This window comes from Scyliorhinus torazame, chromosome 20 (genome assembly GCF_047496885.1).
Source record: "Scyliorhinus torazame isolate Kashiwa2021f chromosome 20, sScyTor2.1, whole genome shotgun sequence".
In the NCBI taxonomy this organism is placed as follows: domain Eukaryota; kingdom Metazoa; phylum Chordata; class Chondrichthyes; order Carcharhiniformes; family Scyliorhinidae; genus Scyliorhinus; species Scyliorhinus torazame.
This window is the reverse complement of record NC_092726.1, coordinates 28,381,728-28,405,577: the sequence shown is the minus strand read 5'-3', so window position 1 is coordinate 28,405,577 and position 23,850 is coordinate 28,381,728. Positions and strand designations below refer to the sequence as shown.

Here is a 23,850-nt window from a genome sequence, read left to right as displayed (position 1 = left end):
GCCGGTGCAGACTCGATGGGCCGAATGGCCTCCTTCTGCACTGTAGATTCTATGATTCCTCTTCGAATAGCACCACGGTACTTTGTACATTCAGCTGAGAAGGCCTTGGTGTCATGCCCCAACCGAAAGATGTCACCGCCACGACACCTACTGCCCTGAAGCATTCGGCTGGCTATGTCTCTGAATCGGCACTCGAAACCACGGCCTTCTGACTCAGAGGCTTAGGGTGACGCAGCTGACACCTGGCGGGGGAGGCGGGGGAAGCGAGAGCGATTTCAAAGGAAGAAGTGGGAGAGTGGGACAAGTGTCTCCACTGGCAAGACATGTGCGAGAGCGGTTCATTGGGAACGTAGTGTGCGTGCATGGAGGCAGGGAAGGTTTTCGAAAGCCAACAGCGCCCAAAGGGGGACAATGGATGGGGACATAAGGACAATAGGTGCTTTCCCATAACCGACACCGAATTACAGTCTTGGTTCTCATTCTGTAGGTTAGTTGTGATAGAACCTGATGTGTTTTGTCACTCGCCACGACCAAACCCTATAGAGACAAATCCATGTTTTATCGGCCACTTCCTCAATAATTCTTTCATCCCCACTTTCCACAGCAAATCGCCAATGAAGATTAGCACCAATTTGAAATCTATATATCGCAGACGGCCAAGCTAATTTACCTCAGAATTCTCCTTGTTGAGGGTTGTTGTGGCAATCGGCACGTATCGATGTGCTACACCTTGCGTTGGAAGGATGTGGGTTCACACGGGCCGCTGCACACGGCGAGACTGTTTTACATCAGCTGGGTCTCGTTAGTGAGCGAGCTGTTCGAGAAAGATTCCCCTTCTACAGTGTCAGCGGGAAACTGAGCCCCACACAGCTCGGTGAGGGGGCCAGGAGAACAATGTGGAGGGAAGGCTTCAAAAACAACTTGCTGCCTATATGCCTTCGAGGGTTCTTTGCAGCTCTCAAGAGAAGCGGGAGGAACCTTCAAACGCAATTGAATCTTGTCGCTGGAGTGGGGTGGGGTGTGCAGATTTTCGGAGTACAATGGGGTTGCCAACTCTGGTCGGACAGATTCCTGGGGTTGTTGTCACATGACCTCTGACCCTGCCTGCCCAGTCAACCAACTGTTTTTTTCCACCACTAACAAATTTACAAACATAAGTGGTCAAATATAGTGAAAATAGCGCCGAGGACCCGGGTTCGATCCCGGGTCACTGTCCGTGTGGAGTTTGCGCATTCTCCCCATGTCTGCGTGGGTTTTGTGGTGATATGCATCACTATAAATACACAAGGGGTTAATGTAAATACACTACAACTAAGTAAACACTAGAGGGAGCACCGGAGATGTCATGACACACAGACATACAGCTAAGGAACAGATAGAATAGGACATGACCAACAGGCAGTCAAGACACCCAGAGGTGACACTACCACAAGGGGGCATTACACAACCCATATATAAGGACAGGGCACACATGCTCCGTCTCTTTCCACAGGCGACACTTAGAGAGTAGGACAGGGGCAGATCAGAAGCATCACACCCACCACGTGGCTTAGTGCAGACTGGTTAGTTAGACTGAGTTACTACAGCAAGATTAGCAGGAGAGTCGAACTCATAGAGAACTGTGCTAATGGTTCAATAAATCACATCGAACTTACTTCAAAGTCTGGAGTATCTTTTGGTCAAAGCTGCATCGAGTTGCAGCGTGTGTTATCCCAGAGGACATAACACATCAGGTTTCACCCCACAACCCAAAGATGTGCAGGTTAGGTGGATTGGCCAGGCTAAATTGCCCCTTGGTGTCCAAAGATGTGCAGGTTAGGTGGATTGGCCAGGCTAAATTGCCCCTTGGTGTCCAAAGATGTGCAGGTTAGGTGGATTGCCATATCTTTTTATTAAAACAGTAAAATATATATACAAGGCCAAACATTAATTTTGTGTTGGAGAAACAGGGTACCAACGTACGGGGGGTGGGGGGGGTGGGGGGGTGCATACTCTGATTATTAAAACTGTTCACAACCCAGTTGTACAGATACCAGATACCCTCGCTACTGTACCAACAGAAGGGAAAGGAAGCGGGGGGGAGGAGCGAGGGGAAAGGAGGGTTATGGGAAGGGAGGGGAGGGTGGTGGGGAGAGGGGGGGCCCAATCGGACACTGCCTCAACTATCTACGGAGGCAGAAAAACAAAAGAACCTTCAATTATGAAGTGCCAGATTCCGGGAGCCCGGGGTGAGGGGCGACACAGTGTCAGGCACGAGTGAGGCCTGTACCCCACTGCAGAGAGCCTCATGTGCACCCTCCGCTCCCGACACCGGGCGGACAGCCTTCGGACAGTCGCCCTCCGGGCCCGAATCCACCACACTGAGTGCGGCGGGTGTCACGGGCCTACCAAGCAACCCGGGGCCTGCCTTGATCCCCTCACCGGGATCACCGACAGGGGGGGATATCCTCCTGCAGTCCCGGGCCAGCAGGAGGCAGGGGTGCAGATGCCTGCTCCGCCCCCACGCCGCCTAGTGAATAACTCCGGAAACAGCTCCGGGATGTTGGAAGAGGTGCCCGAAGGCAGCGGTTGGGACAGAGGGTCTTGCAAATTATAACCCGCGAAGAAGCAGGGGCTGATCGCTGTCTCCCTCCCCTGAGAAATTGAACTGGTCCGGGGTGCTAAATAGTACTGGGTGGAGGGTACCATCAGACCCCGAAGCACCCTGCTCGGGGGGCAGCGGCTGCTGCTGGCATTTCCTCACTATTCCCCTGCCTCTTTTCCTTCAGGGACTGGGCGTGACATAAGGGCTAGGAGCAGGAGTAGGCCATCTGACCCCTCGAGCCTGCTCCGCCATTCAATGAGATCATGGCTGATCTTTTGTGGACTCAGCTCCACTTTCCGGCCCGAACACCATAACCCTTAATCCCTTTATTCTTCAAAAAACTATCTATCTTTATCTTAAAAACATTTAATGAAGGAGCCTCCACTGCTTCACTGGGCAAGGAAATATGGGAATGAACCGGGATTGACACCGTTTGCGGGGGAGAGGGTCACACACCGGGAGGGGAACTCTCTAAATTGCCCCTTAATTGGAAAAAAAGATTGGGTACTCTAAATTTTTTTTTTTAATTAGTGAGAATAAAATGTACGCTCAAATGTATCCACATGTGCTGCTATCTCCAGATTAATCTTTGATCCTTGAAGACTCCAGTGCAATCATGGGGAGCTAGCAACCCTTCAGAGATTGCTGGAGAAACGGTCCAATGTGGACGGGCGAAGTGAGCAATTCTCATTCTTGTTTTCTTTCGCTTCACACAGCTCCATGGGGAAAGAGAAGCTGGAAAACCTTCTATGCCGTGTTAAAGGGGACAGTCATCTATCTTTTGAAGGTAACACCTCTTCAGCCAGCCTAACCCCCGTTTTATTGATTTTCAGTACTATGAACTGTGAGGAGGCAATTGCTAAACGGCTGAAGGACATGGACAGGTTGGCGGAACGGAGCGGACAAACGGGGGATGTTGCCTCACAACGCCGGGATTGCGGGATCGAATCCCGGCTTGGGTCACTGATTGTGCGTGGAGTCTGCATGCTCGCCCCGTGTCTGCGTGGGTTTCCTCCGAGTGCTCCGGTTTCATAGTTTCATAGAATTTACAGTGCAGAAGGAGGCCATTTGGCCCATCGGGTCTGCACCGGCTCTTGGAAAGAGCACCCTACCCAAGGTCAACACCTCCACCCTATCCCCCTAACCCAGTAACCCCACCCAACACTAAGGGCAATTTTGGACACTAAGGGCAATTTATCATGGCCAATCCACCTAACCTGCACATCTTTGGACTGTGGGAGGAAACCGGAGCACCCGGAGGAAACCCACGCACACACGGGGAGGATGTGCAGACTCCGCACAGACAGTGACCCAAGCCGGAATCGAACCTGGGACCCTGGAGCTGTGAAGCAATTGTGCTATCCACAATGCTACCGTGCTGCCCCTGTGGCAACAATTACATCCACCGTTTCCTCCCACAAGACGTGCTTGTTAGGTGAATTGGACATTCTGAATTCTCCCTGTGTACCCGAACAAGCGCCGGAATGTGGCGACGAGGGGATTTTCATAGTAACTTCATTGCAGCGTTAATGTAAGCCTACTTGTGACAATAATAAAGATTATTAAAGATTACAAAAGTGGTTACCAAACCTTGTGGGATCCTGGGCTTCAGATGTAGTGGATAGTACAGAGTACAAAAGCAAAGACCGTCTGTGAACCCCATATAAAACACTGGTTTAGCAGCAACCAGGGTATTGTGTCAAGTTCTGGACCGCCACACTTTCGGAAGGACATGAAAGCTTTAGAGAGAGAGAGTGCAGTTGTGAGGACGGATTGGAGAAGCTGGGACTCTTCTCCTCAGAGAGGCGAAGATTAAGAATTCACAATTATGAGGTGGTCTGAGCAGGGTAGATACAGGAAACCTGTTTCCAATGGCGGGAGGATTGAGAACCAGACAAGACGGGTGTAGAAAGAGGCCTTTGGGCCCATCGAGTCTGCACTGCCCCTGTGAAAGAGTACCCACGTCCCCAACCTATCCCAGTTGCCCTACCTAACCTTTTGGAAACGTGGGGACAATTTAACACGGCCAATCCACCTAGCCTGCACATACATAGTGATTACATAGAACATACAGTGCAGAAGGAGGCCATTCGGCCCATCGAGCCTGCACCGACCCACTTAAGCCCTCACTTCCACCCTATCCCCGTAACCCAACAACCCCTCCTAACCTTTTTTGGACACTAAGGGCAATTGATCACGGCCAATCCACGTAACCTGCACGTTTGGACTGTAGGAGGAAACCGGAGCGCCCGGAGGAAACCCACGCAGACACGGGGAGGACGTGCAGACTCCGCGCAGACAGTGACCCAGCGGGGAATCGAACCGGGGACCCTGGCGCTGTGAAGCCACAGTGCTAGCCACTTGTGCTACCGTGCCGTCCCGGTCTTTGGACTTTATTGTGATTTATGGTGATTGAGGAAAGAGGCAATGAGGAACATCTTTTTGTTCAGTGGTTAGGATCCGGAACGCGAGCGTGATGGAGGCATTCAGGGGCGAATTGGATAATTATTTGAAGAGGGGAAATCTACAGGGCTCGCGGGAAATGGAAGGGGAATGGGATTTGATGAGTTGCTCTTCCAGGGAGCCGGCAGGAACACAATAGGTGTCTTTCTGATCGATGGCTATTCTACAATTCGCCCCTTGCTGCATTTTGGCTGGTTTTGCGTCAAGCTCATCACCCTCTCTCCTGCTCTAACTCATTCTATCGCAGAAACGTCACCTTTCCCAACCCTTCCTGCCTCCCACAATCTTAAAATGGCCGACCTCTGCAACAGGAAAACAAAAACCGGCTCCAAACATGGACTTGATGGGCCGAACGGCCACCTTCTGCGCGTTGCTAAAGCCCCCAGCTCTAGTCTGGCATAAACTAGACACATTAGAGTTCATCGCCACGGTAAGCTACACAGCCGCTGGGGGTGCGTCTTTCTGGGCCCTGAGACCGGAGTGGTAGCTGCAGCATTTCAGTGACAAGCTCCCGATTACGACGCAGAGCTCCCAAAGATCAGTAACTCCTGAGATTCAGCCCCAGGAACTGCTCTTTGAACACCCTGGGTGGGTATGGACTCTGAGAATCCTCCTCCTCCCTCTTCCAACAGCTTGTCCTGCTCTACGAGGCCTTTGTTCATTCTCCAAGCCAAGTCCAAGAGGAAGGCTTTCTAGACCATCCACATCTGGGGGCAGCTGGCTCACGTAAAATTCTTGTAAATAAGCAAAAAAGGTGTTAGTCCTTGCCATGTGCCAAACCTTGAAAAATCTATATGCTCCCTTCTGCTGCTTAATGTGTGTTGAGCTGAATGAGGTTAAGACTGCGTGTTGACTGGTCCGTTGCACATTTATTGACACCAAGATCTTGCAGTCTGCACACATCTGCATAAGGATGTGGAGGCTTTAGAGAGGGTGCAGAAGAGATTAACCAGAATGTTGCCTGGTATGGAGGGCATTAGCTATGAGGAGCGGTTGAATAAACTCGGTTTGTTCTCACTGGAACGACGGAGGTTGAGGGGCGACCTGATAGAGGTCTACAAAATTATGAGGGGCATGATGCACTATCAATTACTACGAGACGAGAGTAGAGAATAATCACGGCTTTATTAAGCAGAGATGTGTGGCCTCCTGCAGCTGCTACCAGAATGGGAGCAGCTCGGGTGTGCACACACATTTATACTCCGCCTACTGGGCGGAGCCAACAGGCAGAGATTTACCCATGTACCTCTAGTACAGGAAGGCGCCTTACCGTATTACCTATAATAATCATCTTTACAACTACTATACAATCAGTGGTGGCTACCACAGGGCATAGACAGAGTGGATAGTCAGAGGCTTTTCCCCAGTGTAGAGGGGTCAATTACTAGGGGGCATAGGTTTAAGGTGCGAGGGGCAAGGTTGAGAGGAGATGTACGAGGCAAGTTTTTTACGCAGAGGGTAGTGGGTGCCTGGAACTCACTGCCGGAGGAGGTGGTGGAAGCAGGGACGATAGTGACGTTTAAGGGACATCTTTTGAAAAATAAATTTAGTATACCCAATTCATTTTTCTCCAATTAAGGGGCAATTTAGCGTGTTCAATCCACCTACCCCGCACATCTTTGGGTTGTGGGGGCGAAATGCACACAAACACGGGGGAGAATGTGCAAACTCCACATGGACAGTGACCCAGAGCCGGGATCGAACCTGGGACCTCGGCACGAGAGGCAGCAGTGCTAACCCACTGCGCCACCGTGCCGCCCTTTAAGGGGCATCTTGACAAATACATGAATAGGATGGGAATCGAGGGATATGGACCCCGGAAGTGTAGAAGATTTTAGTTTAGACAGGCAGCATGGTCGGCACAGGCTTGGAAGGCCGAAGGGCCTGTCCCTGTGCTGTACATTTCTTTGTTCTTTGTCATAGAAACCCAACAATGCAGAAGGAGGCCACTCGGCCCATCGAGTCTGCACTATCCCTCTTAAAGATCACCGTATCTAGGCACTTAGGCCCACTCCCCTGCCCTACCTTTGTAACCTCATCTAACCATTAGACATGAAGGGGCAATTGATCACGGCCAATCAACCCAATCGGCACATCTTTGGACTGTGGGAGGAAACCGGATGACCCGGAGGAAACCCACGCACACACGGGGAGAACGTGCAGACTCTGCACAGACAGTCACCCGAGGCCGAAATCGAACTCGGGTGTTATGGGCCAGGGTTTAGAGAACCCCAAAGTGTACCATGGAGTTCCCCTGACCCACAACTTTTACTAGATTGTGGTATGGGGAGCAAACGGCCCACTCTACAGGTGTGGGACAGCAGAAATGGGAAAGTATTTTTCAAAGCAAAACAATGTTTATTCTATGAACTCAAGTTAACCTTTTTAAAACAGACAGTGAACATCTTAGCAACCATCAATTCAAATACAACCCCCAAAGAATACAACACGAAGTAATCCTTTAAGCTTTCCTTTTAACATCCATACGACTTAAAACACCTTTTACCAGAAGCACATCAGGTTAAAGTCACTACTGTTATTAGTTTTAAATCACCAGGATCGATTTACAGTCTTTAGATTACAGAGAGAGATTCATACACCTTCTGGCTGTGACTGCAGCTATCCAGCTCTGAAAACGAAGCTAAAACACACCCTGCAGCAAACAGCCTAAAACAAAAGTAAAAAGCTGACAGACAGACCAGCTCCACCCACTCGCTGACACCACTGTAGTAGTAAACACCCATTTCTGAAAGGTACTCTCACTACAGATATTTATATACACCCCCATTTATAAACACCCATTTCTTAAAGGTACTCTCACTGCAGATATTTATATACACCCCCATTTATAAACACCCATTTCTTAAAGGTACTCTCACTGCAGATATTTATATACACCCCCATTTATAAACACCCATTTCTTAAAGGTACTCTCACTACAGATATTTATATACACCCCCATTTATAAACACCCATTTCTTAAAGGTACTCTCACTGCAGATATTTATATACACACCCATTTATAAACACCCATTTCTAAAAGGTACTCTCACTGCAGATATTTATATACACCCCCATTTATAAACACCCATTTCTTAAAGGTACTCTCACTACAGATATTTAAATACACACCCATTAATAAACACCCATTTCTTAAAGGTACTCTCACTACAAATATTTATATACACCCCCATTTATAAGCACCCATTTCTTAAAGGTACTCTCACTACAGATATTTATATACACCCCCATTTATAAACACCCATTTCTTAAAGGTACTCTCACTACAGATATTTATATACACCCCCATTTATAAACACCCATTTCTTAAAGGTACTTTCACTGCAGATATTTATATACACCCCCATTTATAAACACCCATTTCTTAAAGGTACACTCACATGACACGGGTCCCTAGCGCTGTGAGACAGCTGTGCTAACCACTAGTGCCACCATCCTGCCCTCAGTCCAGTAGTATTAAGTACAGGTCTATTAACAAAGCCAGCACAAATCAGTTCGGCTGAGGAGCCTTTATCCGTGCTGGGAACTCTTAAATAATTCCACGGAATTGAAAACAAAATGCAGGTTGATATATAACAGTCCCAGCATTGCCAGGCCACCACTTAACTCAACAGGATTGACTTTAGCCCTACCCAACCAGGGAGACGGGCTATTAAAGGTCAGAGTCAGCGTTTGACCTCTGTCATAGAGACATTGACCGCACAACAGGCCATTCGGTCCGTCATATCCATGCCAGCGTCCCGCTCTATGCCCCACTCTATCTCTGTAACTCTGCAGATTCAATTTCCAGCTGCTATCATTGATTGCTTGTGGTTCCATCGCCATCAGTTTAAAACTTTCCTTTAAGGGTCCAGGAGTAGAGTGATGGAAGAAACGGGGCAGGACGGCGGCGCAGTGGTTAGCACGGCTGCCTCGCAGCACCAGGGACCCGGTTTCAAATCCGGACTCGGGTCACTGGCTGTGCGGGGTCTGCACGTTCTCCCCCCCGTATCTGCGTGGGTTTCCTCCGGGTGCTCCGGTTTCCCCCCGCAGTCCAAAGATGTGCAGGTTGGGTGCAGGATTGGCCGTGACCAATTGTTCCTTAGTGTCCAAAAAGGTTAGGTGGGGTTGCGATGATAGGGCTTGGGTAGCGTTTTACTTTGGAGGGTCGGTGCAGACTCGATGGGCCGAATGGCCTCCTTCTGCACTGAAGGGATTCTATGAGTCTCTGACCATCCACCTAACCCATTTCTGTTTAGTGAGATAAACCTCCGGTATCCGCTCCCCTCCCAGACCTCCAGGACGCAGGAGTCTCTTAATCTTCACCAAAGCGGCTCACCGCCCTTTTTGCGAATGTTCTGGGCCGAAGATAGACCACTTCCTGGAAGACCGGCTGCACCCCACACCCAGGCCAGCCTGAAACCTGCTCCAGGTCAAAAATCAGCCCACAAATCTCTGATTAGGAGTTCAACACTTAAAACATTGAAGTACCAATGGTGTGTGTCATAATATCCACTCATGTACATAATGAGATGCAGACAGGCAGTGATTGACACATAGGATGACCAGTAAGCACACAGCACAGCACAGCCAATCACCAGACAGGACACTACCACTATAAAGCCAGAGGGCACTGGGTTTCCCGCTCTCTCGGGCCCCAGCTACTGCGACAGAGTCCACGAGCTAGCAAGTACAAACACCATGCGGTAGCTAGTAAGTCTGGTCAGGCTACTACAAGGTCACTAGTCAGATCAGTATAGTGTCGACCCACAGCTGAATATGTGCAGCAGTTCATCGAGTTGAATAAAACAGTGTTGGATCTTCTCCTGTGTTAGACGTCTGTTTCTAACTTCCCTGCACCGAGTGCAGTCCACATCGAACCAACCTGCCTAACACATCATGGTACCAGAGTGGTATTGATCTTGACGGACCTACCTCGAGTGAATCAGCATCGACCAGCAAGCAGCCATCCAGCAAAATGGAAAACATCCAGCCTCCTCCGCAATTCCGCATCTCCGGCAATCTCAACGCCAACTGGAAAATCTTCAGGCAAAAGTTCCTCTTGTACATCGAGGCCTCCGACCTCGAAGCAGCATCGGATGCCAGGAAGATCGCGCTATTTCTCTCCACTGCGGGGGACCACGCCATCCATATCTACAATTCGCTTACGTTCGTCGACGGCGAAGACAAAACTAAATTCAAAACAGTCCTGCTGAAGTTCGACAGCCACTGCGACATTGAGGTGAATGAGAGCCTTGAACGGTACATCTTCCAGCAGAGGCTTCAGGGTAAGGATGAACCTTTTCAGTCCTTCTTGACCCATCTCCGCATCCTAGGGCAGTCATGTAGCTATGACTCGACGGCTGATTCCATGATCCGGGATCAGATCGTTTTCGGGGTCCAGTCCGACTCCCTGCGGGAGCAGCTCCTCAAAATCAAACAGTTGACCCTCTCCGTCGCTATCGAGACGTGCGTTGTCCATGAGCATGCCAAGAACCGTAACTCCCACATCAGGGTGGCAGAAACTGCAAAGCTGGCCTCCCACGAGGCAGAAAGGGTGCAGGCCATTGCACAGATGCAGGGCCTGAGCATCGAGGAGAGTGGCCATCTCGCACGCTTCTCTCGGATCCTTGCGAATGCGCGCCACGACCGAGTGAACGACGAGACCGACAACCCGACTGCGCAGGTGCGTACGTCGGCCGACCGCACTGCGCATGCGCGATGGCGCACGGATCGCGCTGACGTCAGTGTGATGACGTGTCCGAATTGTGGCTCCGCCCACTTAAAGCGGCAATGTCCAGCAACAGGACGCCGATGTCGACAGTGTGGCAAGCTTGGTCACTACGCAGCCTTCTGCAGATCCGCTGCACCGCTCAGCAGCCAGCGATCCCAGCCGCGGCACAGAAATATCCATTCAATACAACAAGGCATGCCAGATTCCGATCCCGACAGCCCAACGGACCCTGATGCTGACAGTCTCCATATCGGGTGGGCATCATAACCACACATGAGCTGGCCTCCACCACACCTGCGCAATGCCTCTCGATCCTCAGTGTGGATCCCGACGATGGGTGGTGTGCTGTCCTCACAGTTAACCGGGCTCGCATCCAACTTAAACTGGACACCGGCGCGTCTGCGAACCTCATCTCACAATCCGACCTCGACACCATCCAGGCCCGACCAAGCATTCTTCCACCGGCCTGCCAGCTCCTCAACTACAATGGCATTGCCATAGCTGCCAGTGGCTCGTGTCAACTTGGGGTATCCAACAAAGTGATCAAGGCAACGTTACGATTTGAAATCGTCAGGCCTGACAGGGTGTCCCTGCTCGGCGCTCGCGCCTGCAAGCTCCTGAACCTGGTTCAGCGAGTCCACACCATGTCATCGTCACCGGCGACGGCCTCGCCCGATGGAAATTTGCAAGCCGACGTAGACGACATTATGGCGCAGTACCACAGTGTATTCGATGGAATGGGCACGCTCCCGTACCGATACAAAATACTGCTCAAGCCGAACGCCACCCCTGTAATCCATGCACCACGCCGGGCGCCCCTCAAGAATGGTCTGAAAAAGCAACTACAGGACCTCCAGGACCAGGGCATCATCTCGAAGGTCACGGAGCCAACAGACTGGGTCAGCTCCATGGTCTGCGTAAAGAAGCCATCAGGGGAGCTCCGCATTTGCATTGATCCCAAAGATCTAAACCGCAACTTCATGGGGGAGCACTCCCCGATCCCAGAGCGTGAAGAGTTAACCAGTGAGATGGCTCATGCCAAGTTTTTCACTGAGCTGGACGCCTCCCGGGGTTTTGGGCAAATACAGCTGGACGCGTCCAGTCGCAAGCTGTGCACGTTCAACACCCCGTTCGGCCGCTACTGTTACAACCGCGTGCCTTTTGGTATCATATCTGCCTCCGAAGTGTTTCATCGCATCATGGAGCAGATGATGGGGGGCATCGAGGGGGTACGAGTATACGTGGACGACATGATCATCTGGTCCACAACGCCCCAGGAACACATCGCTCGCCTCAAGCAGGTCTTCCAGCAAATTCATGAACATGGTCTCCAGCTCAACAGGGCCAAGTGCACATTCGGTCAATCTGATATTAAGTTTCTCGGCGACCACAGACCTTGTGCGGCCAGACGCTGACAAGGTCTTGGCGATCAACGCCATGAAGTCCCCGGAGGACAAGAAGGCGGTCCTCCCCTTGCTCGGGATGGTCAACTTTCTCGGGAAATTCATTCCCAATATGGCATCCCACACCACGGCCCTCAGCCATCTCGTCAAGAAGTCAACGGGATTCCAGTGGCTGCCCACACATGAAGCGGAATGGCGTGAACTGCTCACCACAACCCCAGTTCTAGTGTTCTTCGACCCAACCAAGGAAACCAAGATATCAACTGATGGGACGGCAATGGGGCGGTGCTCCTCCAGCGAGATGACTCCTCGTCCAGGGCTCCAGTGGCTTATGCCTCCAGGGCCATGACGCCCACTGAGCAACGGTAGGCCCAGATCGAAAAGGAGTGTCTGGGTCTCCTGACAGGAATAGTCAAGTTTCCCGACTACGTTTACGGCCTGCCGAAATTCACGGTGGAAACGGACCATAGGCCTCTAGTCCACATAATCCAGAAGGATTTAAATGACATGACACCTCGGTTACAACAAATTCTTCTTCGACTCCGCCGCTATGACTTCGAACTTGTCTACACGCCAGGCAAAGAGCTGATCATTGCAGATGCCCTGTCCCGGTCCACCACCACACCGTGTGAACAAGGTGACTTCATCTGCCACATAGAAGCGCAAGTGCAGTTGTGTGCCACCAACCTCCCAGCCCCTGACGAACGGGTGGTCCAAATTCGTAAGGAAACGGCCAAGGATCCTCTGCTGCAGCGAGTGATGCAGCACCCTACCCATGGCTGGCAGAAGGGCAATGTCCCCAATTCTTTAATGTTAAAGGCGACCTGACGGTGGTGGAGGGAATCCTTTTGAAACTCGACAGGATCGTTATCCCTCAAAGCATGCGGGCTATGGTGCAGGGCCAACTCCATGAGGGTCACCTTGGAGTCGAGAAATGCCGACGCAGAGCTCGGGCGGCGGTTTACTGGCCGGGCATTAACCAGGATATTGCCAACACGGTCCTCAACTGCCCCACCTGTCAGAAGTTTCAACCGGCTCAACCCAAGGAAACGCTGCCACAGCACGAGATCGTGACCTCTCCGTGGTCCAAAGTCGGTGTAGTCCTTTTTCACGCCAAGGGGCGTGACTACGTACTCATGGTCGGCTACTTCTCCAGTTACCCAGAGGTGGTGAAACTGTCCGACCTCACGTCGAAGGCGGTCATCAAAGCCTGCAAAGAAACGTTCGCCAGGCACGGGATACCGCTCACGGTAATGAGCGACAACGGTCCATGCTTTTACAGCCAAGAATGGTCTGATTTTTCACAGTCCTACAACTTCTGTCACGTTACCTCCAGTCCCCACTACCCGCAGTCAAACGGGAAGGCCGAGAAAGGGGTCCATATTGTCAAGCGGTTGCTGTGCAAAGCTGCAGACTCAGGCTCCGACTTCAACCTGGCAATGCTGGCATACAGGGCAACCCCACTGTCCACTGGGTTGTCTCCAGCGCAGATGCTCATGACTCGCACTCTGAGGACCACAGTTCCAGCCATCCATGTTCCAGACCTTGACCACCTCACGGGACTACAAAAAGTGCAGCAGTCCCGGGCCCAACAGAAGGCCACATATGATGCTCATGACACGGATTTACCTGAGCTGGCTCCAGTCGATCATGTTCGCGTCCAGTTGCCTGAGGGCGGTTGGTCAGCCACAGCTGTTGTCGTCAAACAAGTTGCCCCGAGGTCTTTCCTTGTCCGCATGGCTGATGGCTCCCTGCTACGGCGCAACAGACGGGCATTGCGAAGAGTTCCACGCCCACCACCTGACCGCAGTGCTCCGCCGGCTATCATGCTTCCTCCGGACGTACCCTGCCACGAGGCCACCGATCTGCCAGCGATCCTGCCAGCCCACACGACCACCGCAATGGCAGCCTTCCCACCTCTCCACGTGCAGGCGGCTCCTGATCCACCTCTGCGGCGATCGACAAGAATTCGTCGCCCGCCACAAAGACTGAAGACTTAACTTTTGTGACTGAATCCATCGACTTAACTCTTGTAAATATTGCTTAGTTTGCCATGTATCTGCACTATCGACACCTTCCCATGTATATACGTTTATTCAATCACCGTTTGTATATAGTCAGGCATATATATATATATACATACCTCAGTATTTATTCAGCTCAAAAACAAAAGGGGGAGATGTCATAATATCCACTCATGTGTATAATGAGATGCAGACAGGCAGTGATTGACACACAGGATGACCAGTTAGCACAGTGCAGCCAATCACCAGACAGGACACCACCACTATAAAGCCAGAGGGCACTGGGTTTCCCGCTCTCTCGGGACCCAGCCACTGAGACAGTCAGAGTCCACGAGCTAGCAAGTGCAAATACCATGCGGTAGCCAGTAAGTCTGGTCAGGCTACTACAAGGTCACTAGTCAGATCAGTATAGTGTCGACCCACAGCTGAATATGTACAGCAGTTCATCCAGTTGAATAAAACAATGTTGGATCTTCTCCTGTGTTAGACGTCTGTTTCTAACTTCCCTGCACCGAGCGCAGTCCACATCGAACCAACCTGCCTAACACATCAGTGTGAACGAATCCAGACTGAGTGCTTCCAGTGGTGAAGCAGGGCGTGTTGAGTGCTATTGCAAACTGTCAGCACCCTCTAGTGTTTACAATGGGGCCTGGATCTAATGGAGAGCAAAATACAGCCACAAACAAGATCCAATCCTATTTCACATAAAACGTTGAACAAAACAAATCATATTCTAATTTTGAAGCTTTTTAACAAGTTTGAAGCCACCAAAGTTCCTCATGTAGTGTCGGACCATGGACGAGACCTGTCTTTACTCAACAATGTGACATGGTAAAGTTGCCCCATGTGTAGGTTCACATGATCAAAGCTTCACTCGTCGGGCCTTGTGAACATCTGTCCTAAGTTATAAGCAGAACACCATTCACACTTTATCAAGGATCGTCAGAAAAGTTTGAACTGGGGCCGTTAAAGATAGAGGGCGGGATTCTCCGACCCCCCCCTGCCGGGGGGGGGGGGAATCGCCGGGGGTCGGCGTGAATCCCGCCCCCGCCGTCCTCCCAATTCTCCCGCCCCCCCCCCCAAAAACCGGCCCGGCGTGAGTCGCGCCGCCCGCCTCGGAGAATGGCGGGGTCCGGCGCGACTCAATGGGCGCCGGGGCCGCCTGGATTCTCCGGCCCGCGATGGGCCGAAGTCCCGCCCGTCTGTAGCCGGTCCCGCCGGCGTAAATCAGAGTAGGTCCCTTACCCACGGGAGCTGGCGGTGCGGGCGGGCTCCGGGGTGATTGGGGGGTCGCGGGGGGATCTGGCCCCGGGAGGTGCCCCACAGTGGCCTGGCCCGCGATCGGGGCCCACAGGCACTCTATTTCTCCGCCACGGCCGATGCGGAGACGAAGCCGCCCGGGCATGCACGGGGATGACGCCTGCACGTGCTGGTGCTCCCGCGCATGCGCCGACTCGCGTTGGTTGGCGTGGCGCCAAGCCCCTATCCTGCCGGCCTGTGGGGCGCCAACCACTCCGGGGCAGGCCTAGCCCCTGGAGGTGCGGAGAATTCCGCACCTTTGGGGCGGCCCGACGCTGGAATGGTTCACGCCACTCCGTCCCGCCGGGACACCCCCGCCACGCCGGGTACGGGAGAATCCCGCCCAGAGACATCAAACATCATTCTGTGGGCGGCACGGTGGCACAGTGGTTAGCACTGCTGCCTCACAGTTCCGGGGACCCGGGTTCGATCCCGGCCTTGGGTCACTCTGTGCGGAGTCTGCACGTTCTCCCCCGTGTGTGCGTGGGTTTCCTCCGGGTGCCCCGGCTTCCTCCCACAGTCCAAAGATGTGCAGGTTAGGTGGATTGGCCGTGATCAATTGCCCCTTAGTGTCGACAGATGTGCAGGTTAGGTGGGGTTATGGGGTTCGAACCATCTCTACAGTGCGGAAAGAGGCTAGTGGGCCCATCAAATCTGTACTGACCCTCTGAATGAACACCCTACCCCACTGCCCCACCCTATCCCTGTAATCCCTCCTCACCGATGGTTAAGTTAGGCAATCTTGGACACTAAAAGACAATTTAGCACGGCCAATCCACCTAACCTGCACATCTTTGGACACTAAGGGACAATTTAGCACGGCCAATCCACCTAACCTGCACATCTTTGGACACTAAGGGACAATTTAGCATGGCCAATCCACCTAACCTGCACATCTCTGGACACTAAGGGGCAATTTAGCACGGCCAATCCACCTAACCTGCACATCTTTGAACACTAAGGGGCAATTTAGCACGGCCAATCCACCTAACCTGCACATCTTTGGACACTAAGGGGTAATTTAGCACGGCCAATCCACCTAAACTGCACATCTTTGGACACTAAGGGCAATTTAGCACGGCCAATCCACCTAACCTGCACATCTTTGGATACTAGGGGGTAATTTAGCACGGCCAATCCACCTAACCTGCACATCTTTGAACACTAAGGGGCAATTTAGCGTGGCCAATCCACCTAACCTGCACATCTTTGGACACTAAGGGGCAATTTAGCACGGCCAATCCACCTAACCTGCACATCTTTGGACACTGAGGGGCAATTTAGCATGGCCAATCCACCTAACCTGCACATCTTTGGACACTAAGGGACAATTTAGCACAGCCAATCCACCTAACCTGCACATCTTTGGACACTAAGGGACAATTTAGCACAGCCAATCCACCTAACCTGCATATCTTTGGACACTAAGGGACAATTTAACACGGCCAATCCACCTAACCTGCACATCTTTGGACACTAAGGGGCAATTTAGCATGGCCAATCCACCTAACCTGCGCATCTTTGGACACTAAGGGGCAATTTAGCGTGGCCAGTTCACCTAACCTGCACATCTTTGGACACTAAGGGGCAATTTAGCGTGGCCAATCCACCTAACCTGCACATCTTTGGACACTAAGGGGCAATTTAGCACGGCCAATCCACCTAACCTGCACACATCTTTGGACAGTAAGGGGCAATTTAGCATGGCCAGTCCACCTAACCTGCACATCTTTGGACACTAAGGGGCAATTTAGCGTGGCCAATCCACCTAACCTGCACATCTTTGGACACTAAGGGACAATTTAGCATGGCCAATCCACCTAACCTGCACATCTTTGGACACTAAGGGGCAATTTAGCACGGCCAATCCACCTAACCTGCACATCTTTGGACACTAAGGGGCAATTTAGCGTGGCCAATCCACCTAACTGCCACATCTTTGGACACTAAGGGGCAATTTAGCACGGCCAATCCACCTAACCTGCACATCTTTGGACACTAAGGGGCAATTTAGCGTGGCCAATCCACCTAACTGCCACATCTTTGGACACTAAGGGGCAATTTAGCACGGCCAATCCACCTAACCTGCACATCTTTGGACACTAAGGGGCAATTTAGCACGGCCAATCCACCTAACCTAAACATCTTTGGACACTAAGGGACAATTTAGCATGGCCAATCCACCTAACCTGCACACGTTTGGACACTAAGGGGCAATTTAGCACGGCCAATCCACCTAACCTAAACATCTTTGGACACTAATGGACAATTTCGCACGGCCAATCCACCTAACCTGCACATCTTCGGACACTAAGGGGCAATTTAGCACGGCCAATCCACCTAACCTGCACATGTTTGGACACTAAGGGGCAATTTAGCACGGCCAATCCACCTAACCTGCACATCTTTGGACACTAAGGAGCAATTTAGCGTGGCCAATCCACCTAACCTGCACATCTTTGGACACTAAGGGGCAATTTAGCACGGCCAATCCACCTAACCTAAACATCTTTGGACACTAAGGGACAATTTAGCATGGCCAATCCACCTAACCTGCACACGTTTGGACACTAAGGGGCAATTTAGCACGGCCAATCCACCTAACCTGCACACGTTTGGACACTAAGGGGCAATTTAGCACGGCCAATCCACCTAACCTAAACATCTTTGGACACTAAGGGACAATTTAGCATGGCCAATCCACCTAACCTGCACATCTTCGGACACTAAGGGGCAATTTAGCACGGCCAATCCACCTAACCTGCACATGTTTGGACACTAAGGGGCAATTTAGCACAGCCAATCCACCTAACCTGCACATCTTTGGACACTAAGGGACAATTTAGCGTGGCCAATCCACCTAACCTGCACATCTTTGGACACTAAGGGGCAATTTAGCACGGCCAATCCACCTAACCTGCACATCTTTGGACACTAAGGGACAATTTAGCATGGCCAATCCACCTAACCTGCACATCTTTGGTTACGGGGATATGATGGGGGAGTGGACCAAGATAGGCTGTTCCGTGAGAGGGTCGGTGCAGACTCGATGGGCCGAATGGCCTCCTTCTGCACTGTAGGAATTCAATGTTGCCATGAAATACATTCTCGCCTCAGTGCAATATTCCAGAGATGGAGCTGTGTCAACTGGTTTCATCTCAATGATCCACCGAGGGTGGTAAAGGTTTAGCAGTCTCTCTTAAAGTGTTCGCCCAGGAGTCTGGCTTTAAGACTCAGCTGAGAAGCAGCATCCTGAGACCGAACCTGGAGATGCAATCTGGTTGTGGTCCTGTAGTCAGAGTGCTCCTTCCCAGCTCTCTTCCCGCTGGATGCCTTTATCAGCCGTCGCACAGAATAGAAGAGCCAGGAGAATGTGGAGGCTTTAGAGAGGGCGCAGAAGAGATTTACCAGAATGTTGCCTGGTATGGAGGGCATTAGCTATGAGGAGCGGTTGAATAAACTCGGTTTGTTCTCACTGGAACGAAGGAGGTTGAGGGGCGACCTGATAGAGGTCTACAAAATTATGAGGGGCATAGACAGAGTGGATGGTCAGAGGCTTTTCCCCAGGGTAGAGGGGTCAATTACTAGGGGGCATATGTTTAAGGTGCGAGGGGCAAGGTTTAGAGGAGATGTATGAGGCAAGTTTTTTGTACAGAGGGTAGTGGGTGCCTGGAACTCGCTGCCGGAGGAGGTGGTGGAAGCAGGGACGATAGGGACATTTAAGGGGCATCTTGACAAATATATGAATAGGATGGGAATAGAGGGATACGGACCCAGGAAGTGTAGAAGATTGTAGTTTAGTCGGGCAGCAAGGTCGGCACGGGCTTGGAGGGCCGAAGGGCCTGTTCCTGTGCTGTACATTTCTTTGTTCTTTGTTCTTTGATGTTGTCTTGGAGCTGGTCAGAATGTTGGTTAGGCCATAGCTGGAGCAGTGTGTGCAGTTCTGGTCGCCTCACGATTGGGAAGGAGGTGATTACGCTGGAGGGGGCGCAGAGGGGGCCGGTTTAGCTCAGTTGGCTGGACGGCTGGTTCATGGTGCAGAGCGAGGCCAGCAGTGTGGTTTCAATTCCCGAACCGGCTGAGGTTATTCATGAAGGCCTCAACCTTGTCCCTCGCCTGAGGTGTGGTGACCCTCGGGTTAAAGCATCAGCAGTCAGCTCTCCCCTCAATGGGGAAAGCAGCCCATGGTCATCTGAGACAAAGAAAAGTACAGCACAGGAACAGGCCCTTCGGCCCTCCAAGCCCGTGCCGACCATGCTGCCCGAGACTATGGCGACTTTCCCTTACCTTAACCTTGCAGAGAAGATTCACCACGATGTTGCCTGGGATAGACATAGAATTTACAGTGCAGAACGAGGCCATTCGGCTCATCGAGTCTGCACTGACCCATGGAAGGATCACCCTCCCACAGCCCACACCTCCATCTTATCGCCGTAACCCAGTAACCCCACTTCACCTTTTTGGACACTAAGGGCAAATTTAGCGTGGCCAATCCCCGTCTTTGGACTGTGGGAGGAAACCGGAGCACCCGGAGGAAACCCACGCAGACACGGGGAGAACGTGCCGACTCCACCACAGACAGTGACCCAGCGGGGAATCGAACCCTGGAGCTGTGAAGCAACAGTGCTGACCACTGCACTACCGTGCTGGAGCATCAGAGCTATAATGGTTTCCCTTAGCGCAGAGAAGGTTGAGGGGGGGGGGGGGGGGGGATATGACTGAGGTGCATAAGATTATGAGGGGTTTGGACAGGCTAAATAGGAAATAGCTGTTCCCCTTGGTCGAGGAGTCAATGGGTGAGGGGCAGGAGATTCCGAGGGGATTTCTTTTTCCTCAGAGAGTTGTGAGAATCTGGAGTGCACAGCCTGGGAAGGTAGTGGAGGCTGGAAACGCACTTGGATAAGTGCTTGAATCACCGTCACATTCAAGGGTAGGGGACACGTACTGGTAAATGGGATTAGCATGAGATTAGGAGTAGGAGTTGGTGCAGACTCGATAGGCCGAAGAGCCTTTTCTGCGCGGTGCGACTCTCCGACTCTAATGAAATGTTTTTTTCTGCAGGATGAGTATAGGCCAAACAAGCAGTCATCGGAGGAGGCAATCAGTATTCACCACTCGCTGGCCACCAAGGCTGCTGAGTACAACAAACGGCCGCATGTCTTTCGCCTGAAGACTGCTGACTGGCGGATCTTCCTGTTCCAGGCTCAGTAAGTATGACAGGCATCCCGGTCAAAAGCCCACCCTCAGGTTAGATAGCCCACACCACCACTGTAGACATGAACTCCAATATGGCTCGGCTCACAAGGAGGGAGCTGATGATCTCAAATCCCCGAGGAACCGGGTGAGCAGCTCATTTTCCTTTTGGGTCCCGGGGGGCGGTGGCCTGGCCCGCGATCGGAGCCCCCCCGATCCGCGGGCGGGTCAGTGCCGTGGGGGGGCACTCTATTCCTCCGCGCCGGCTGGCGTACTGACCCGCGATGGCCGACGCGGAGATGAACCCCCCCCCCCCTGTGCGTGCGCTGGGATGACCCCAGCACACGCTGGCGCTCCCGCGCTTGCGCCAACTCGCGGAGGCCCTGCGTCGCCAGTTGGCCTGGCGCCAAGCCCCTTCCGCGCAGGCCGGCGCGGCGCAAACCGCTCTGGCGCCGGCCTAGCCCCTGAAGGTGCGGGGGATTCCGCCCCCTCGGGGCGGCCCGACGCCGGAGTGGTCCACGCCACTCCTCGGCGCCGGAGTTTCCCGCCCCGCCGGTTCCCGAAGAATCCCGCCCAATGTTAAAAAAAGGATCAGCCTTCAACAGTACAAAGTTCTTCAATAATTCTTCTTTCCTGACATTTCTTCAGGAGCGCTGATCAGATGAACTCCTGGATCGCGCGGATCAATCTCGTGACCGCCATGTTTTCGTCACCACCCTTCCCGGCAGCTGTTGGGTCGAAGAGGAAGTTTAGCCGCCCCATCCTGCCTTCTGCCACCTCGAAGCAGTCACAGGTAACAGCACTGGGCAGACGGAATTGTTTGATAGAAGTTTATATGGCTGAAATTATTACTGTCCATCTTTCTCCAACCACAACAGGAGCTTCACATCGGCAGCTTGACCAATCCAAAATGGCCAAAGTCAAACAACCCCGCCAGAGATTCTGTGACCAAGGTGGCACAGTGGTTAGCACTGCTGCCTCACAGCATCAGGGATCTGTGTCTGTTCCCGGCCTTGGGTGTCTGTGCGGGGTCTGCACGTTCTCCCCCCCGTGTCTGCGTGGGTTTCCTCCGGGTGCTCCGGTTACCTCCAAGAGTCCAAAGGTGTGCATGTTAGGTGGATTGGCAAGTTAGTGTCCAAAAGGGTTAGGTGGGAGCCTGGTTGGGATGCTCTTTCAGCGAGCCGGTGCAGACCTCGATGGGCCGAATGGCCTCCTTCTGCACAGGAGGCATTCTGTGCAAAAAACAACTGATTGAGCAGTAACACTGGCCAGAGACACAAAGAAGTGACACTCCCTGCCTATAACTGTCCCTCTCTTTATCAAGTCTCTCCTTCCCGTCGATATCTTTATCTCCCTCTATCGCTCTTCATGCTACCTATCTGTGAGGCTCACGGACTAGTTTTGCTGCTTTTGTGGGCTCGGGATCACATTAATCTTTCTTTAATAGTAATAATAAAAATAATGCTAATCCATTCAAGAAGGATGAATTTGGTGTCTGAGAGATTCAAGACACAAATGGGGGCAAGGGCGGGAAAACGCAGTTGTCGGCCATGATCAGCCATGCAGAGGGATTTGGATAGGCTAAGTGAATGGGCTAGGGTCTGGCAGATGGAATACAATGTTGACAAATGTGAGGTTATCCATTTTGGTAGGCATAACAGCAAAAGGGATTATTATTTAAATGCTGCTGTGCAGAGAGACCTGGGTGTGCTAGTGCATGAGTCGCAAGAAGTTGGTTTTCAGGTGCAACAGGTGATTAAGAAGGCAAATGGAATTTTGTCCTTCATTGCTAGAGGGATGGAGTTTAAGACTAGGGAGGTTATGCTGCAATTGTATAAGGTGTTAGTGAGGCCACACCTGGAGTATTGTGTTCAGTTTTGGTCTCCTTACTTGAGAAAGGACGTACTGGCACTGGAGGGTGTGCAGAGGAGATTCACTAGGTTAATCCCAGAGCTGAAGGGGTTGGATTACGAGGAGAGGTTGAGTAGACTGGGACTGTACTCGTTGGAATTTAGAAGGATGAGGGGGGATCTTATCGAAACATATAAAATTATGAAGGGGATAGATGCGGGCAGGTTGTTTCCACTGGCAGGTGAAAGCAGAACTAGGGGGCACAGCCTCAAAATCAGGGGAAGTAGATTTAGGACTGAGTTTAGGAGGAACTTCTTCACCCAAAGGGTTGTGAATCTATGGAATTCCTTGCCCAGTGAAGCAGTAGAGGCTCATTCATTAAATGTTTTTAAGATATAGATAGTTTTTTGAAGAATAAAGGGATTAAGGGTTATGGTGTTCGGGCCGGAAAGTGGAGCTGAGTCCACAAAAGATCAGCCATGATCTCATTGAATGGCGGAGCAGGCTCGAGGGGCCAGATGGCCTACTCCTGCTCCTAGTTCTTATGTTCTTATGTTCTTATACTTATATCGGCGCTGACTGGACAGGCCCTTTGGTCAACCCCTCCTCCAATTTCATGTGTTCTTGTGAATTGCAATGTGAAGTAGGTCAAAAGTATTGACAGTCAGAGAGATCTAGGAGTACAGGTCCACAGGTCACTGAAAGGGGCAACACAGGTGGAGAAGGTAGTCAAGAAGGCAGACGGCATGCTTGCCTTCATTGGCCGGGGCATTGAGTATAAGAATTGGCAAGTCATGTTGCAGCTGTATAGAACCTTAGTTAGGCCACACTTGGAGTATAGTGTTCAATTCTGGTCGCCACACTACCAGAAGGATGTGGAGGCTTTAGAGAGGGTGCAGAAGAGATTTACCAGGATGTTGCCTGGTATGGAGGGCATTAGCTATGAGGAGCGGTTGGATAAACTCGGTTTGTTCTCACTGGAACGACGGAGGTTGAAGGGCGACCTGATAGAGGCCTACAAGATTATGAGGGGCATGGACCGAGTGGATAGTCAGAGGCTTTTTCCCGGGGTAGAGGGGTCAATTACTAGGGGGCATAGGTTTAAGGTGCGAGGGGCAAGGTTTAGAGTAGATGTACGAGGCAAGTTTTTTACACAGAGGGTAGTGGGTGCCTGGAACTCGCTACCGGAGGAGGTGGTGGAAGCAGGGACGATAGTGACATTTAAGGGGCATCTTGACAAATACATGAATAGGATGGGAATAGAGGGATACTGACCCCGGAAGTGTAGAAGATTGTAGT

The 23,850-nt window shown here is 51.8% G+C and overlaps 1 protein-coding gene across 1 annotated transcript in view; it reads left to right on the top strand.

The window, feature by feature from the left end:
* Nucleotides 1-23,850, top strand: part of LOC140397023 (uncharacterized) — a 135,908-nt gene that overhangs the window by 94,719 nt on the left and 17,339 nt on the right. Inside the window, exons 12-14 of the mRNA XM_072486066.1 lie at nucleotides 3,301-3,371; nucleotides 20,569-20,714; nucleotides 21,349-21,493. Of these exons, the coding sequence (XP_072342167.1) occupies nucleotides 3,301-3,371; nucleotides 20,569-20,714; nucleotides 21,349-21,493 (362 nt within the window). The remainder of the gene's footprint in view (nucleotides 1-3,300; nucleotides 3,372-20,568; nucleotides 20,715-21,348; nucleotides 21,494-23,850) is intronic.